At 66.1% G+C, this 16,561-nt stretch overlaps 7 protein-coding genes across 7 annotated transcripts; 3 read left to right on the forward strand and 4 right to left on the reverse strand.

The window, feature by feature from the left end:
- Nucleotides 1–317: 317 nt before the first annotated feature.
- Nucleotides 318–3,562, forward strand: CHLNCDRAFT_50911 (hypothetical protein; the record flags this gene model as incomplete). Its single annotated transcript, XM_005849432.1, has 10 exons — nucleotides 318–531; nucleotides 606–700; nucleotides 798–1,342; nucleotides 1,458–1,560; nucleotides 1,693–1,914; nucleotides 2,050–2,341; nucleotides 2,487–2,632; nucleotides 2,783–2,968; nucleotides 3,118–3,232; nucleotides 3,345–3,562. 10 exons carry the CDS (start codon nucleotides 318–320, stop codon nucleotides 3,560–3,562), a joined length of 2,136 nt encoding a protein of 711 aa, XP_005849494.1.
- A 328-nt stretch (nucleotides 3,563–3,890) lies between these two features.
- CHLNCDRAFT_50912 (hypothetical protein) lies at nucleotides 3,891–6,572 on the forward strand (the record flags this gene model as incomplete). Its single annotated transcript, XM_005849433.1, has 9 exons — nucleotides 3,891–3,957; nucleotides 4,137–4,217; nucleotides 4,301–4,581; nucleotides 4,715–4,779; nucleotides 4,903–5,038; nucleotides 5,157–5,213; nucleotides 5,312–5,431; nucleotides 5,538–5,603; nucleotides 5,703–6,572. 9 exons carry the CDS (start codon nucleotides 3,891–3,893, stop codon nucleotides 6,570–6,572), a joined length of 1,743 nt encoding a protein of 580 aa, XP_005849495.1.
- Nucleotides 6,573–6,812: 240 nt separating this feature from the next.
- Nucleotides 6,813–7,907, reverse strand: CHLNCDRAFT_142810 (hypothetical protein; the record flags this gene model as incomplete). Its single annotated transcript, XM_005849701.1, has 4 exons — nucleotides 6,813–7,030; nucleotides 7,158–7,254; nucleotides 7,342–7,515; nucleotides 7,680–7,907. 4 exons carry the CDS (start codon nucleotides 7,905–7,907, stop codon nucleotides 6,813–6,815), a joined length of 717 nt encoding a protein of 238 aa, XP_005849763.1.
- A 536-nt stretch (nucleotides 7,908–8,443) lies between these two features.
- On the reverse strand, nucleotides 8,444–10,350 carry CHLNCDRAFT_142811 (hypothetical protein; the record flags this gene model as incomplete). Its single annotated transcript, XM_005849702.1, has 9 exons — nucleotides 8,444–8,513; nucleotides 8,625–8,729; nucleotides 8,855–8,944; nucleotides 9,053–9,160; nucleotides 9,321–9,404; nucleotides 9,522–9,724; nucleotides 9,885–10,020; nucleotides 10,148–10,206; nucleotides 10,291–10,350. 9 exons carry the CDS (start codon nucleotides 10,348–10,350, stop codon nucleotides 8,444–8,446), a joined length of 915 nt encoding a protein of 304 aa, XP_005849764.1.
- A 1,468-nt stretch (nucleotides 10,351–11,818) lies between these two features.
- CHLNCDRAFT_142812 (hypothetical protein) lies at nucleotides 11,819–12,686 on the reverse strand (the record flags this gene model as incomplete). Its single annotated transcript, XM_005849703.1, has 5 exons — nucleotides 11,819–11,845; nucleotides 12,016–12,053; nucleotides 12,162–12,243; nucleotides 12,383–12,448; nucleotides 12,579–12,686. The coding sequence occupies 5 exons, from the start codon at nucleotides 12,684–12,686 to the stop codon at nucleotides 11,819–11,821; spliced, it is 321 nt and encodes a 106-aa protein (XP_005849765.1).
- Nucleotides 12,687–13,663: 977 nt separating this feature from the next.
- On the forward strand, nucleotides 13,664–15,178 carry CHLNCDRAFT_20987 (hypothetical protein; the record flags this gene model as incomplete). The annotated part of the gene is made up of 6 exons (XM_005849434.1): nucleotides 13,664–13,813; nucleotides 13,921–14,105; nucleotides 14,239–14,434; nucleotides 14,527–14,640; nucleotides 14,763–14,861; nucleotides 14,981–15,178. 6 exons carry the CDS (start codon nucleotides 13,664–13,666, stop codon nucleotides 15,176–15,178), a joined length of 942 nt encoding a protein of 313 aa, XP_005849496.1.
- Nucleotides 15,179–15,413: 235 nt separating this feature from the next.
- Nucleotides 15,414–16,177, reverse strand: CHLNCDRAFT_142814 (hypothetical protein; the record flags this gene model as incomplete). Its single annotated transcript, XM_005849704.1, has 4 exons — nucleotides 15,414–15,504; nucleotides 15,620–15,764; nucleotides 15,860–15,973; nucleotides 16,084–16,177. 4 exons carry the CDS (start codon nucleotides 16,175–16,177, stop codon nucleotides 15,414–15,416), a joined length of 444 nt encoding a protein of 147 aa, XP_005849766.1.
- Between the last annotated feature and the right edge of the window lie 384 nt (nucleotides 16,178–16,561).

The following is a 16,561-nucleotide window of genomic DNA, read 5'->3' on the forward strand; positions in this document are numbered from 1 at the left end:
CGTGACGCCAGCGTGGGCGGTGCTGGGTGGCCTTATGCTGTAGTGTATCTGCAAGCTGCTGGGGGCTCTCCTTGTCGAGCGCTCCGTGATTACCTGCACCAGGCGTTCCAACCAAAGGCGCAGGTCCACCACTGATCCGATCGCCCGAAGTGTTGACATGCCCAGAACTCGCTGGCAGACTCTTCTGGAGCTATCAGAGTCCTTCCTCGAGCCATAACCACGCCCCGCAACATCTCCGCTGCCCTCACGGCCCACCTCCCGCCACCGCCACCGTCCGCCGCCACACAACCCACGCAACAACCGAGACTCCAGCCACCATGGGGACCAGCGTGGCGGAGGCCGCTGTGGCCCTGAGGGCAGACCTGGCCCTGCTGGACGCCAGCACCAAGGAGGCGGCCTCGCTGCTGGACCTGGCCAGCTGGCAGCTCGGGGAGCTGGGCCGCCAGGCGGCGCCCATGACGAGCAAGACGCTGGCACTGGCGCGTGCCAAGGAAAACATCTTCGCCGCCAAGCAGCGCAGCGAGGAGGCGAGTGCGCCGCGTTGTCGCTGTCACCCGCTGCTGTCAGCTGTGTGCCTGCACTGCACGGGCCATGCACGCCGCAAGGGTACAGCACCTCTCAACCCCAGAAGCCGTTTGACCTGTGGGCTGCTGTGCTTCCTGAGGTGCAGGTTCTGGAGCACCTGGATGCAAGCCGCAAGGTGGGCAGCCGGCACCACGCAGCGTGCCGCAACTGCCGCCCAGTGCGCACATCCTTCCGCCACTCACCGCTTTCCCTCCCACGGTGCCCGCTCGCAGATGCAAGGCGTGATCCAGGCGGGGCCTCGGGCACACCTGGAGGGCTTCCTGGCTGCCCTGGACCGCCTGGAGGCCGCCATCGCCTTCCTGCAGGCCCACCGCAGCATGGCGGCGGCGGATGACGCCCTGGCCCACACAGTCGCCCTGCGCGACGGCGCGCTGGCGGCCTGCAGCCGCGAGTTCTCGGCGCTGCTGCAGAAGCACCAGAGCGTGCCGCCTGCGCTGCTGGCGCGCCTGCGGGCTGGCGCGGCCGCCGAGGGCGGCGGCGGCCGCAGAGCGGCGCAGGCGGCGCAGGCGGCGACGCCCGACCCCTCACCTGCGCCGGGCGCCGCCCTGGGCCTGCTGCCGGAGCCGGTGCTGGGCAAGCTCAAGGCGCTGGCGGGGGCGATGCTGCGCGGCAGCAGCCGTGCCGCCATCAAGGCGTATGCCGACTCGCGGCGGGGCGTGCTGCAGGGCGGCATGGAGGGCTTCCTGGCTCCCTTTGGCGGCAGCAGGGAGGAGCTGTCGCGGCTGAGCTGGCAGCAGATGGAGGGGAGGATCCCGGGGTGAGGCCTGGCCTGCTGCCCGCACGGGGCGGCTTCCAGCTGGCGGGTGGGGACGGCAGCAGGCCTGGCCGCGTGCTGGCCCCCATGCTGGCTCCACTGCTGCATTTGGGCGCAGGTGGGTGGCGGCGCTGCGCCTGTATGTGCGCCTGGCGCAGGAGGAGGCGCGCCTGTGTGCCGCAGTCTTCCCGCCCTCCGAGCAGGCGGCGGTGCTGTCGCAGGTGCGGCCCCGCCGAGGCGGCCAGCATGCATGGCTTGGCGGCTCTGGTCGTCGCTCAGAGCGACTGCCCGCTGCTTGCGTCCCCAGCCTTCTCCTGCTCTGAACCCCGCCTGCCTGCCTGCCTTGCATGCAGGTGGCCGCCGGCGGCGCCGCCTCGCTGCTGGAAGCTGCCGACGTGGTGCTGGCGGCGCGGCGCGTGCCCGAGAAGCTGTTTGGGGTGCTGGACATGCACGACGCGGCAGAGGGGTGCCTGCCGCCGCTGCGGGCGGCGCTGGCGGCGGGCGCCTCGCGCCTCGACCGTGCCTCGGCGGCGGCGGGGGCCGAGCCGCCGCCGGTGGTGGGACAGCTGGGCCAGGTAGGCGGTGCAGGGGTGCAGCTGCTGCCCTGCCCTGCCCTGCCCTGCCCTGCGCTGTTCCCCACTGAAGCGACTGCCCAGCCAGCGCCGGCCGCCTGCCTCACCCCTCCCCCCCTCCCGCCCTCCCTCCCGCAGCTGCGGGCGCGGCTGGGCGCCGAGGTGCGCGCCTGCTTTGCGGAGCTGCAGGAGAGCGTGGCTCGCGACGCTGCGCGCGGCGTGCCCGCCGACGGCACCGTGCACCCGCTGTGCGCCAGCGCCGTCTCCCTGCTGCGCCGCATCCTGGCCTACCAGTCGGCGCTGCCGGTGCTGTTTGGGGACGCGGCCGGCCCGGCGCCGCATGCAGGCGCCGCCGGCCTGGCGGTGGAGGCGCGGCTGCTGGAGAGGATGGGCGCGGCGGCGGCGCACCTCTTTGACACGCTCCTGGCAGGTGGGCTGGGCCAGCCGGTGCTGCGCCTGGCTTGGTGGCAGGCAGCAGCGGGTGGGCGGGAGCGCCCTGCCGGTTCCCCCCTGCCGCCCCAGCACACACACCCATGTGCACGGCCATGCATGCGTGTGTGAGTGTGCGTGTGCAGCGCTGGAGGCCAAGGCAAGGCTGACCTTCAAGAGCCGCGCCCTGGCAGCCCTGTTCCAAATGAACAACCTGGCGCACGTCGTGCACGCCTGCGAGACCAGCCGGGAGCTCAAGGCGGTGGGGGAGGGCTGGGCGGAGCAGCACAAGGTGGGGCTGGCGGCTGGCAGGCGGGGCTGAGGGGCTGGCAGGCAGCCGTGAGCTGGCATCCCGGCACGCCCCCGCAATGCGAGGCTCACCTGGGCGCGGCATGCGCAGGTGTTTCCCCGACTGCCACCCCGCACCCCTCCCTGTGCGCAGCCCAAGATCGAGGAGTGCCAGCAGCAGTACGTGGAGCTGGCTTGGGGAGGCCTGCTGTCGCTGCTGCGCCAGGACGCGCGGCAGGGGGTGCCCGGGGGGCTGGCGGGGGACAAGGCGGCGCGGCAGGCGGTCAAGGACAAGTGGAGCGCGGTGAACAAGATGCTGGCCGAGGCGCAGGGGCAGCAGGTGGGCGGGGCGGGGCCGGAGGCGAGCGGCAATGGGTGGGGCCCGCCATGTGCTGCGCAGCGGCAGGCGAGCGCCCCATCCCTCCCCTCTGCCTGCTGAAGCCAGGCGTGGCCGCGCTTGCTGCCCTTCTTGCCCCTGGCGGGGTGCAGAGCTGGGCGGTGCCCGACGCCGCGCTGCGCTTTGCGCTCAAGGATGCGCTGTCTGACAGGCTGCTGCCGCTGTACGAGGCCTTCTGGTCCAAGTACAGGCAGGCGCCATACACGGGTAGGTGGCTGGCTGGCTTGCTGGCTGGCCGGCAGCGCCTGGAACGCCTGCTTTCTCCACCACACCTGCCCCCGCTCCCACCTCTCGATGCGTGCCCGCCCGGCTCCCGCAGACAACCACTCCAAGTACGAGCGCCACAGCCCGGCCGATGTGGCCAGCCTGGTGAACGAGCTGTTTGAGAGGGCAGAGGCAGGAGCGCCTGGTATGCTGGGCCGCTCCCCCAGCCGGAGCCCGGCCAGTGCCGGCGGCACGGGCGGCGGCGGCACCCTCACGCGCAAGCTGTCCGGGACGATGCGGCGGATGACCAGCAGCAGCCAGGGCACCCCGTGATGTGTGATGTGTGTTATGAAGGGGTTGATATCCATTAAACATGAAACAGGTGGTGCACCAGCGGCGCAGGTGCTGGTGCCAGCAGGTGTGGCAGCTGCTGGTAGCTGCCGGAACGTGCAACCAGGCGCTGCCGCCATTGGAGGGACGCACCAGGTTGCATTCAGTTTGTAGTGAAATCCCCTCATTGGACCTCCGAAGATTGATTGGTTGTAGAAGAAGCTCAGAGAAGTCATCTCCTCAGCCCAGAAAACGCCAGACGTGTTCCACATTTCTCCACCTCCCTGCCCTCCTATCACACTCCAAGCCCTCCCAAGCACGTCCAAGCACCATGGGGCACGCAGCCGCCCTCTCCCTCGGACTGCTGCTGCTGCTCAGCGCCACAGCCTCCTCCCAGGGTGCGCCTGCAGCCTCCAGACCCAAGACAGGCCAGCCACAGGGTGTGGGAACGCAGGCGCCGCGCCGAGGGAGCATCCCGCCGCCCGCCTGGCACCACGCCACACGGCCTGCCGGAGCCTGCAGCTGCAGGCAGCTGCCGCGGTTTGAATGACACGCACACGCCTGCCTGCTTGTGCAGGCCATCCCGTGAGGATGCTTCTGGCGGACAGCTCCGCCTCTGCAAGTGCCGACGCCAGCGCTCGTGCTGCAGGAGGCTCAGGTGAAGGAAGGCCCGCCCATGCGCTCGCAGTTCCTTCCATCTCACAACGACGCAACCCTGGTGTGCCACCTGTGTGTCTGCAGCTTCAGCGCTGGCCTCTGCTGCGGCGGAGGCCACCGGCAAGTCGGCCTCTGCTGCCGCCCAGGCTGCCGCCACGGCGTCATCCCTGGGCAGCCAGACTCGCGCGGCAGCGGACGCCTTTGCGCGCGCCTCTGCCGCGCAAGGCGCTTCGGCCGCCGCCCAGGCTGCCGTCCAGGCTCTCTCAAGGGGCTACGCCGATGCTGTGGCCACCGCCGCCGCGGTTGCGCATGCCTTCACCATCCCCTCTGTGGACACCGGCAAGCTGGCGGAGGCTTGGACTCTGGTGAGGAGGGTCGTGTGTGTGTGTGTGTGGGGGGGGGGGGGGGGGGGGGGGGCGCAAGGGGAGCACTCTGAAGGCCTGTTACTGGCGGCCCAGCTGTGCCCTCAACCCCCACCCCCTGCCCTCGTCCCTGCAGGCCCTGGCGGATGCCCTGTGCCTGTACCCCGTCAACACAGGAGCTGCACTGGCCGTGGCCTTCACGTGAGCGGCAGCTGCCCGCCCACACTGCAGGCTGGGCTGACCGCACACCGCCTCTGAGCCCGCTGGCGCTGCTGCCAAACCCCTCTACCCTCACCAGCCCTCCCCTCCTGCCCACTGCTGCAGTGATGCGCTGGCGTACGATGCCGCCACCTGCCAGCAAAGCTGCGAGGCGTCCAAGTTTGCTGTCGCCACCGTGCTGGCGCTGGCGGAAGCGGTGGAGACCTGCGGCTGCGACAGCCCTGCGATCGCCCTTGCGCAGGTTTGGCACGTTGTCTGGGGCAGAGTGCACCAGCTGGCGCCAGGCGCCCTGGAACACAACACCCTGGTCCCTCAAACCTGATGCCCAAGTGGCCATGCTGCCCTCCGCCCTGCTGCAGGCGCTGTCTGAGCTGGGCTCCAGGGACGCCCGCAAGTTCCTGGAAGCCATCGCTGTGGTGGGCCTGCTGCGCCCAGCGCCGCCCCTCGAGGCGTGCCTGTGCTGCGTGGGCATGCCATGCCCGAGACCTGCCGCCCCCGCCGCCACCCCCTGCAGGCTGTCGCCGCCGCCAACATCAAGCTGCCTGCCTGCCTCTTCCCCATCTCCTGCGTCTACATCGCTCCCATCCTAGTCTCCTACACCTGTGGCGTGCCGGTGGTCACCGCCCTGGCCAAGGTAGGCAAGACCTGTGTGTTTGCCCAGGTGGCTCGACGGCCAACTCTTGGCTTGGCAGGGGGGCCGCTGTGCATCGGCACTACCGTTCCCACTGTGCCTGGTGCAGTGCAACATCCAGCCGAGGGTCATCATCATCTGTGGCAAGGCGGGCCTGCCCGTCACACCCCAGCAGGTAAGGGCGCTTGATGCTGCGACCGCTCCAGGGTCCGCCTTGCAAGGCCCGGCCTGCCGACACACCTAAACCCATCCCGGCTCGCTGCTCCCGCTGCAGGCTGCGGCCTCCGCACGCGCTGCTGCCTCGGCGAGTGCCCAGGCTCAGGCCGCGGCCCGGGCGGCCGCCAGTGCCGCTGCGGCAGCCGGCGTGCAAGGCGCGCCTGTGTCTGCAGAGGCAAGTGCTGCCGCCTCGGCGGCGGCAAAGGCAGCCAGCTCCGGTGGCTCTGCCGCGGCGTATGCCGCTGCAAACGCCGCCAGCCGCGTGAAGGCCGGGCGCAGCTCGGCACAGGCGGAGGCGGAGGCTGCCGCATCCGCTCAGTCCAACGGGCAGGGCGGCTCCTCCGCCAAGGCGGCTGCGGATGCCCAGGCTGCCTCTGAGGTCTTCCAGCAGCCATCCAAGGAGGCGCCCCGCCAGCAGGGCGGCTCTGCTGCGCGCGCGGAGGCTGATGCTGAGTCCGAGGCGACTGTGGTGTCGCCCCCTGGGCAGCCCTTGAAGCCGCTCCAGCTGGCGGCCCCACAGCAGGCCAGCGCCAGCAACGGCCGTGGGGCCCAGCAGCCCTCCCAGCCCGCCGGCACGTCGTCCAGCCAGGCCAAGTCCAGCGCCACGAGCTCAATGGACGCCACCTCCTCTCAGCAGGTCAAGCAGGAGGAGGAGCGGGAGGTGGAGGCGGAGAGGGAGGCTGAGACAGGGACACAGTCGGAGGAGGAGGTCAAGGAGGAGGAGGAGGTACAGCAGGAGGAGGAGCAGGAGGCACAGGAGCCCCAGCCCGACTGCGACAAGCTCTGCTCCGTGCTGCTGGCCGGCGGCACCTCATCAGAGGAAGACCTCCAGAAGCTGCTGCCGCAGCAGTGCGACCCCAAGCCCTGCATCGACAGGCTGGCCGAGACGCAGGCCCAGGCCTCTGCCAACGGCAACACCAGCCCCTGAAGCGTCGCCCACCCTATCGGTACCGCACCAGCAACCCCGGAATTCAGCCTTGCATGCCCCCTTCCCTGCATGCCCTTTGCCCCTCGATTTAAGAATCCCCCTGAATGCCTCTGCCTTCCTGACGATTACGACTTTTCTCCCCCATTAAACCTGATTAGTCCCCCCAAATTTGCAATTTCATGCACATGCTTGTCAGGGTGCAACTCCCCCTATAACAGGTGCCTTCAACACTGGAGGCTGTCACGGCGGCGCCACGAAGCGCAGGGCCGGAGCGCTCAGCTTGGCGCCGTAATGGCCGCTCCAGAAGAGCTGGCCTCTTGCTCGCAGCAGCACCACGGCCCGCCGCACTCCCGCCTGGTACGCCTCCAGGCGCAGCACCTGGCGCCTCCAACGCTGCGGCTCTGCTGCCATCTGCCTGGTGGTGGACACGGCGGCGCAGCCCGCCATCCAGTACACCTCTGCGGGCAGGAGGGTGGGGCAGGAGCTGGCACCTGGGTGTGAACCAAGCACGCCTCGCCCCCGGAAGGCGGCACGGGGCACTCAATGTGGTGCAAACATTCGCGGGGGCGGGGACGGAGGGCTCACGTGCCAGCACGTCCACCGGCACCGGGTCGCTCCTGCCGTCCAGCGCCAGCCCGACTTCATACTCCCCCCCGCAGTCAAACCTGGCTGCCGTGTACACCTGCGGGGCATACAGGCACACATAGGCGGTGACAACAGACGGCGGGGTGGCCGGCTCAAGTCCCTGTGGCTGCTGCCACCCACACACCTCAAGCGCCAGACCGGGCCCCCTGTCCAAGAAGGCGCAGGCTGCGGCCCTGGTCACGCCGCGGCGCTCCAGCTCCGCCACAAGATCAATCTCCTGCATCAGCGTCGGCCAGCTGTGGGCCCAGCCGTAGCTGGAGGCCACAGCGCCTGCGGGGCGCCAGGAGGGGCCGCCGCCCTGCAGAGGCACAGGGCGTGCGGGCGTGCGGGCGCATGGGACAGCAAGCCTGCCAAACTTCAATTCACTAGCGGCAAGACAGCCTGCAACAACGCAAGACAGCCCACCTGCTGCGGGAGGGGGGGATGGGGAGGCGGCGGCATGGGTGGGTCGGCGCACGGCACAGTGGTCAGGCCCTCGGCCGCCGGTTCCCCCCAGGCCCAGTGGTGGCCGCCCCCCAGCGCCAGCCACGGCACTTTGCCACGGCCGGGCACGTCGCCGCCGTCGCTGCGCCGTGCAGCCAGCTGCTCCTCCAGCGACAGCCAGGGGTTTAGGAGCAGGTTGGTGTTGTACAGCTCGCAGTAGAGCTTGGGCAGGCGCAGCGGCGGGATGCCGCCGGAGTCGGCGCGCATCGAGGCAGCCAGCATCGGTAGCCGTGACAGCCATAGCGACTGTGATGTTTCCACGATGCTGCAAAATCTCTTGCTCACAATCACGACGCGGTTGAGCAGCGTGGCAGCATCCAGACATTCAAAAATGCTGAGGATCAGCGCATCCGGTAGGGTTTCCATGCCGCAAGTGGCGGCGGGAGGTAGAGAGGGCGTTAAACTGCCTGCTGCGTGGCGCCGCCTTTCTCTATGGATGTCGATACGCCAGGTTTGATTGCAGTCGCCTTCCAAAGGCGTGCAACGCCTACAGGTCTGTCGAAACGCCGAGCAGCGATCGATGTAGAGCTCTGGGGTGAAATCCGCGGGTCGGCAGACAAATGCTGAGGAGCCTTGAAGCAGTGCTGTAGGCCTCAGAATGAGGCAGCGCCATTCCTGTGATGTACTGCATTGGTATTGCCGCCGCAGCAGGTGCCTCCTCCTCTGTCACCGGCTTTTGCGGCCTGGCGCATGCAGGGCCATGGAGTAGTGCTTGTGATTACAGGGCTGTGCATGCTAGAATGCTAGACGGTATCGCGGATCCCCAGCAGCTCTTCGGGGGGTGGCGGCACTCGAAGCGCATCGTCCAGCATGCTGCAGGCAGGCAGAACCACACACTCAGAACAGCGCCCAGGGCTCGATTCCAAGTGCAAGGTACATGTCCAGCTGCTCAAAACCAGGCTGCACATGCACGGCTGCTCGCACCTGCGCGCATAGTTCGGCGTGTGCATCGGCAGCAGCCAGTAGCGGCGGTCGCGCCCAAACACTTCCTGGAAGTTTTGTAGCGTGCCATGGTCGTAGGGCCACGGGCTGATGGTGGCAGCATGGCAACAGGCAGGCATGTCAGGACACCAGGCTGGCAGGGCAGCCCCTGGCAGGCGCGCAGGCAGCAGCACTGCCACGCCGAAGCAACGCCCCAGCTGGCAAAGGCTCACTTGACTGGCCGCTTCTCGTACGCCTCTATTGTGGTCATATTGCGTGCGCACAGGCGGCCGTGCATGAACACAAACCCCATGAGCGCCAGGCTGCATAACAGGCCGCGTCGAGGGAAGAGGAAGTCGAATGCCAGACTTGAAGCACTGCTGCTGGGCGGAGCCGCATCCTGCCGGCCAGCCGGCTGCCCGCCACCCTACCTGAATGCCACGCTGAACACAAAGGTGATGAAAGTCAAGATCAGGCCGCCAACTGTGGGGCTGGACGTGCCAAAGGCATCCATGCAGGGCTTGATGAGCAGGGCAGCGCTGCAGCAGCAAGGGGCCAGGGGGCAGGCAGAGTGTGTTGGAAGGGGAGCATGCCAGAAGCGGGCAACGTTCCGCAGGGCAGGATGCGACCGCTCCGAAGGACAGCGGCTGCAGTACCAGCATGCAGGTGTGTGGCAGGGTGACATGCAGGTGGTCACACCTGGCTGTGCACGCCAGGCAGGCGTAGAATAGGAAGAGGGCAAAGAACTTGTAGTTGAGCAGGCCCACGCAGTTGAGCACCCAGCTGCACGCAGAGAGTGGGAGGCGTGAAGAGCGGGCAGGCGAGCAGGCGACCCGGGGTGCAGGCAAGGAGGCAAGGAGGTATGGCTGGCCTGCCCGCAGCCACCGCGCCTCTGCTCACATGCAGTAGTGGTCCATGCGCAGCACACAGCGCCCCGTCATGCTGTCGTGGTGCGCGCGGGGCGGCTTCCAGGCCTTGCACTTGCGGCAGTAGCGCGGGCGGTTGACGGCGACGCGCCCCATCTCGCCCTCCCACTGGTGCTGCCGCCGCTGCTGCTGCTCGTATGCCAGCTGCTCCCAGGCCTCCAGCTCGGCGGCGGCGGCCTGCATGTGCCAGCCAGCCTCATGCGACGCAGTCGCTGCCGCTGCAGCCATCCTGACTTTGCATCAAGGCAGCACCAGACCCAGAAAGCAAGCAGGCAAACCAGGCACAAGCGCCGTCGCTTGCCTCGGCATCCTGGAAGGGGTGCCAGCTGGGCGGCACGTGGCCAGGCTGGGTGAGGAAGCAGGCCAGGTAGCTCCACAGCACCAGCACCACCAGCCCCGTGTACAGCGCAGCGCCCAGCGTCGCTGCCGCCGCTATTCCTGCGCTGCTAGAATGCATGCCTGGCACTATGCCGCTGCAAAGGCAGATAGTGTGGGATGTAGGCGGGTCACGAGCTGGAGGTCGCAGCCATCGTGCGCTGCGGCTGTGCTGCAGCAGCGCCAGGGCAGGCACTGGCCCCTGGTGCCAGCAGCTGTACCCACTGCTTCATGGTCGAGTAGTAGATGGCGAGCACCAGCGCCAGCACAAACACAACCATGATCTGCGGGCGCGGATGGAGGCAACACGTTGCGTGGTCACCTGCTCATGTTCTATGGACCCGCTCCCGGTCGCCTGCGCTGCCCACCTTCCCGACATGACGTAGGAAGCGGCAGAACCTAAAGACATCCAGCTGCGTGACGTCCATGTTAGCAGCGTGCGCCCAGCAGCGCTTGAGAGGCAGGAGCAGGGGCCGCAGACGCTTGGGGGCGCTCATACACCGAAACCGCCGGGCGCTGGCGGCAAGTGTGTGCCGGCTGCCGCTGCTGCTGGAACCCCGCCCCTGCAGGGCTGCGGGGCCGAGGCTACACCCTCCCTCTCTGATCTGACAGTGCCCGGAGTCGGCGCTAGTACGGCTTTTAAATCATACTAGAGCCCTGCCGAAACGGCCGTGCATGGGCCAGAGTCGCTGTCGCGCCCCAGGCGCGGCTGCTGCTGCTGAAACGGCTGCTTGCACCACCGCAACTGACGGTTTCGCTGCCGGCCGGCCCAGCCAGCCCAGCGCGATCGCACACTGTGGCAAAGAGCAGATCAAGTGGGTAGATATGCAGATGGATCGGGACCCACACTAGCCTGCTCGCAGAGCGGGTTGTGAAGCAAGTCAGGCGCACTTCAGCAATACAAGTTGCACACCGAACCGGGGAATGGATCAGCAGTCGAGCTCTATGCGCTATATTGCGCACGTCCAGACAAACCTTGCCAACATCCGCCCCAGCCCTCGCCGCCCTCCAGAGTGATCCGGTTTTGGAGAACTCAAGACCATGACCTCTGGGCTGGACCTAGAAGCACGACAGCAATGCACCATGCAGTTGCCTGCAGCTGCACCAACACCGCAGCAAGCAGAAGAGGCGGCGGCATCGCAAGCGGCGGCGGCGGCGGCACCACTACCAGCGGCGCCACTACCAGCGGCGGGGGGAAGTTGTGCCACAGCACACCCACCAGCAGCAGCCGCTCCAACAGCATTGGCAGCAGCAGCAGTGTCTCAGCTAGCGGACGTCCCCTCGACCTCGGCGGCGCAGCCCCTTTGTGGGCCTGAAGGGTGGGCTGCCCAGCGGAGGCAGTGGACGCGCAAGACACGCAAGCGCACCAACGGCGAGACCGAGCCGAAGCAGGCCAGGCTGCCAGTGATCCCTTTGAACGCTGGGTACGAAGAGGTGCTGGGCGGCAGCCGTCGGTTCGATGAACCTGTACCCCTCAAGGTGCGCTGGGCGCTAAGAGCAAAAGGGGGTGTCGAGGTTTGACTTATATAAATTAATTGGTTGCTGACAACGAGGGTATGTGTTGCAGGAGATGGTGGAGTTTTTGATAGAGTGCTGGATCGACGAGGGGCTGCTGGAGGCATGACGCAGCGCTTGGCAGACAAGGCAGCGGACTGCCGCAATCTTGGGCTGCATTTGCCTGCGCCTGTTCCTGCTCAGCGCTCTGTTCTGTTTCCCTGTTTTCCCTGTTCCATTTCATGTGTTTCAAGTTTCACCACTCAGGTGCATTCTTTGCAATCTCTCTTCCTCTTCACTACGACACAGTTGTCCTGGCTGGCAGAGGAGGGGCCAGGCATCAGTTCCGACCCAGGATGGCCAATGACACGCGCTGGCACAGCATCGCCCATGCCAGCAGGCCTACTGCGCCTGGTGCACCAGCTTTGCCTGCAGCGGTTGCACGACATGAGCCAGGGCAATTGGTACAGTGGAACTGTTACCCTGACAAGCCCTGCTGCCGCATTCAGCATGCCGGCACCACAGCGCTTGGCACAGGGGCAAGCTTGCGGCAGCAACCCACCTGTACCCAGGCTGAGCCAGCGCCCCAACGGCCACACAGTTTCAGGCTGCAGAATGCCCACGACGGGCACCTTGGCTGCACGGCAGGGCAGAAGGGGAGGAGGCACCGCAAATCACACACGTCCCTCACGCTGGGTCGTCATTCCCCATCATGCCACACCAAACTAGTTGCAGCAGCACCTACCCGACTGATAGGCCAGCCACAGGAGCAGCAGGATGCGCAGTATCTGGGGCACCCGCAGCAGCCGTTGCGCCCCAGCTTCGGCCTGCACAGCACGCGATGCTTGGGGGCGGGTGAGCTGCTGGCACAGCCAGCAGCGAGACTGGCATCTGCACCTCTGTTCCTTGTTGCGGCCCAACGCGCATCTTGCGAGACGGTCCACCATTGCACCTGCTGCCTCGCACCTGCTGCTGCCGAAGCTTGGCCAGCTCCTTTTCTAGCGCTATTGCCTTGCGCTCCGCCTTGGCACTCTGCGGTCGCAAGAGGCGCATCAGGGTGTCGGCTTCAGCCCGCCTATCAATCCCACGGGCAAACACGTGGTTCCACAAATAGCGGCCCTGATTCCCAGCAGCAGCCTTGGCTCTGCAGTTCCTCGCAAACCTGGGCAAATGTGTCGGGGTGGTTGAGCGCCGCGGCCTGCCGCTGCAGGTGAGCCACCTCCTGCTGCAGCTCAAACTGCTGCCGCCGCGTGTCGGGGACCTGTGTCATTGCACGCTGGGCCCTCCATGAGTGTGTGGGAGGGCGGAGGAGCAACACAGTGCACTGTAGCAGCGCCCACCTTCCATCGTTTCACCAGCCTGTCCAAAACGTTCAGCGCGAATGTGATCACCAGAGTGATGGCGGCCAGAGGCGCTGTTACGCTGCAGCTGGACGCCGCAGCCTCCATTCCCAACGAGTATTGTGATGACAAGACTTGCTGCACAGCTGCTCCACTCCTCTGCTGCGAATAACTGCAGCCCACAACAAAATCAATGAAATGATGGATTGATGGCGACCAGCTATCATAAGTTTTGCCTCATCAGCTCTGCCAGACAGTGTCGATCATTTGCTCTAGGAGGCCTACCTGGCTCTAGGCCACAGCAATTGATCGCACAATACCCTTCCCAGTCCACCCTAAATAAAGGCTGCAAGTAGCCTTTGGGCCCGGACGCAAACGCCTTTGCCTCCAGGTGAGAGGCTTGGCGCACCCTGCAGGTCGATTGTGGGGCTACACAGGCCCGCAGTGGGAGCTGGGCGGCCTGCAGAGGCGCCTGGCCACCTTTCCCTTCGCCGCCTGTCAACGGTACCTGCTGTCTGTCCGTCTTAACCACCCATAAGAGCAAGTGAATGCTAGAGCCCAGCTGTGATGCTGCAGGAAAAGAGGTTAATCTACCATCCACAAACACCAGCACGCCGCGGCAGCCATGCCGCTGCCATTCCCTGCGCACAACCTCTCCCCCGTGCCCATCCCGGCCGACCGGCTGCCGAAGCCGTGCCCAAGGGAGGGAGTATGGGCGCCCAATTCTCTGTTGCGGCAAGCACGTCGTTTGTTCCAGGGCGAAATTGTGGGGTCAGGTATGACAAAAAGTTTTTGCATGCATGAACACGAAAATTGCGGGGAAGCGAGTACCACCAACCAATGCTGCCTGCGGTATGGCCACCCCGCAGAGTCGGTGGCGGTAGCCCCAGACGGACAGCTGTGGATGATGGACAAGTGGGGCTGCGTGCGCACGGCCAGCGCCGAAGGCGACGACTACCGCCTGGACGACGAGCTACTGGCATACGTCGGGCCGGGGCGGCCGCTGGGATTCCACCATAACCATAAAGGCGACCTCATCTTCTGCGACTCGCTCAAGGTGACAGGGTTATGGATGGTTACATGCGTTGCGGCGGAGCGAGCAAGCTCCACTGGGGGTTTGAAGCTGGCATGTGCACCCACAGCATGCACCCTGCTGGCTTGCAGGGCCTCATGATGCTGGAGCGTTTGCCCAGCGGCGGCAAGTGGCAGCTGCGCTCTCTGAGCAACTTTGTCGATGGGCGTCCCATTTCGTACGCAAATGACTTAGACACAGCAGCAGATGGAAAGATCTTCTTTTCAGACAGCTCCATCATCCCTCCAGCCCTCAATGAGGCAGTACCACGCCCCTGGTGAGTGGCAGCGCACCTAGGCTGGACACTCTGGGCTGTCCATGCAGCCTTTTGTTAGCAATTTCTGCTGCTGCACCTCTCTCCGGAATGTTCCCGTGCCCCTGGAGTGCTCCAGGTTCGACACGATGCGAAGCTACATGCTGACCATGTGGCACGGGGCCCCCATGGGGCGCCTGCTCTGCTACGACCCAGCCACAGCCTCCACCAGCGTGCTGGCACACGGCCTGTGGTACGCCAACGGCGTGGCGCTGTCGCCCGACGAGTCGTTTGTGGCTGTGGTGGAGACCTGCTCCATGCGGGCGCGGCGGTACTGGCTCAAGGGACCCAAGGTGCCGGCGGCTTGTGGGCTTGGAGTGTCACAGTGTGGCTGACCTTGCAGCTCTCCTGATGCGCTCCAACCGGCTTGTTCATGCATCTGCAGGCGGGCACGATGGACACCCTGATCGACCGGCTGCCTGGCTGGCCCGACAACATTGTGCGGTCCAGTGATGGCAAGAACTTCTGGCTGTGCCTCGTCCTGCCCGACCTACCCCTAGTGAGCAGTGGCCAGGAGCAGTATGCTGCAGAGATGAGCTGTGGAATGAGGCAAACAGATGCGGGCAATGCAGCGCCAGATCCATGGCTGGCACGGCTACAGCTGATTTTCTGCAAGTGCAGGTGCACAAAGTGCTTTCCAAGCCTTGGCTGCTGAGCATTATTGCAAACCTGCCTGAGTGGATGCTGCCCCACAAACCTCAGTGGGGATGTGTAGCCAAGGTAAAACCATCCCCGCTGCTTGACCGAGTGCCTGCCGTCCTCTTTGTCTTTGTCCAGGGTGTCCCTGGCTGAGGAGGCCTTCCCACACAGTTGAGGGCAGCATGCCCCATGCCATGCAGGTGTCACCCGAGGGCGAGGTGCTGCAAGTTTTGATGGATCCTGATGGCAGCCACGTGGCAAGCGTCAGCTCCGTCACGGAGCACGACGGCAAGCTCTTCCTTGGCAACTTGGGTGGGAATTATGTGAGTGTGCTCGACCTAAGCGGTGTGGGGGCGGCAGGCACGCCAGCGGCGGCCAAATCAGCCTGCACACAGTGAGCATCGGCCGGTTCCTCCTGCTGCCACCAGCCCTGTCACGAAGCTGATGTGCACGCATGGCGGCTGAGGATGCTCTCTCATTGTGCGTGTTGCCCAATGTAAGAAATCAGCAGCTCAAACTCGCAGCACAGCAAAAATGCACGCATCAGCGTGCTGTGGTTGCTGCGCACGATGGGGGTCCCCTGGTTGCTCCAGGCGCGTCGGCCATGCTGACCCAGGCACTCGGCGCAGGGGCTCAGAGCGACTTCCAGGGGTACACTTGCGCCAAAGCCAGCACTGTGCCGTCCAGCTCTTTGCTCAGCGTCACCTTGCTGCCCAGGCGCGAGCTGCAGGCAGGCAGCGGGAGGAAAGAGGAAGTGGGACACCAGGCTGCTGTGAGCCCCGGTCTTGGCCTCTCCATCCCCAGGCTGAAAAATCACTGTGCATGAGCTGAACACTCACTGTGCATCCACCGCCTTGGGCTCTGCAATTTCTGCCAGGAAGCGCGCATCGTCGCCGGTGTGTGGCGGGAAGGCAGCCAGCAGCTCGTTGGGCAGCTTGATGTGGGTCTCACGCGTGTCCCGCCCCTCTGGCGAGAGGCACAGCGCTGCAGCAGCAGGAGGCCAGGTTCCCATCAATCGCAACACGCCCCTCTGTTGACGGTGCGCGGATGGGCTGAGCGAGCAGGCAGCTGATGCGTACCCTCTTCCCCCAACGAATCCATGTGGCCTTCGATCACGTCTACCACACTCTGCCCTTCCAGGCCCCGCACCACATGCCGCCTGCCGCTGTAATCCACAATCGTCAGCTGCACCACTGCAGTCCAAAAGCAAGCGGGCGGTATGCTGGGTCGGAGGGCGGGCGGTGGCGTCGGTCTAATCGGCTAAGCATCGGCAGGGCCTGTCGAGACCTCCCCCTCCACTCACTCTTGTCATAAACGCTCGGTGCCGTGCTAAACGGACGCAGGAGGCCGGCTCCCCGGGCAAGGCCTAAGCGCTGGGCCAGCTGCCGGAGTGCCATGGCGGCAGGCAGCGGGCAAGGCCTCAATCCAGGCGCTGCCTGCAGAGCCGGTCGCCCCCCTCGGGTTAGGCGGGGCGCGGCAGTGGCAGTGGGCAGCGCAACCCGGGCTGGCTGTGTCAAAGTCTCTGCAGACTCCGGCGATCAGGCGATCCAGGCACACCTGCAGCTAGCGCATGGGCCACCCTGCTGTGGCGTGCTGCGGGGCTTCAAGAGGGCTTTTCGGCCGCACCGTTCGGTTCCATCACTTCCAGCAGAACGATCGTGGCTTGCAAAGTGCAAGGAGGCAGGGGTTCTCGCGTCCTACACCCTACACCCGCCTCCACACAGCCGACAGGTTCGCCCAAGCACCCACGGCGCCCTGAGTTGGGCGATCGGCGCCTGTGG

Source organism: Chlorella variabilis, assembly GCF_000147415.1.
Source record: "Chlorella variabilis unplaced genomic scaffold CHLNCscaffold_5, whole genome shotgun sequence".
Lineage (NCBI taxonomy): Eukaryota > Viridiplantae > Chlorophyta > Trebouxiophyceae > Chlorellales > Chlorellaceae > Chlorella > Chlorella variabilis.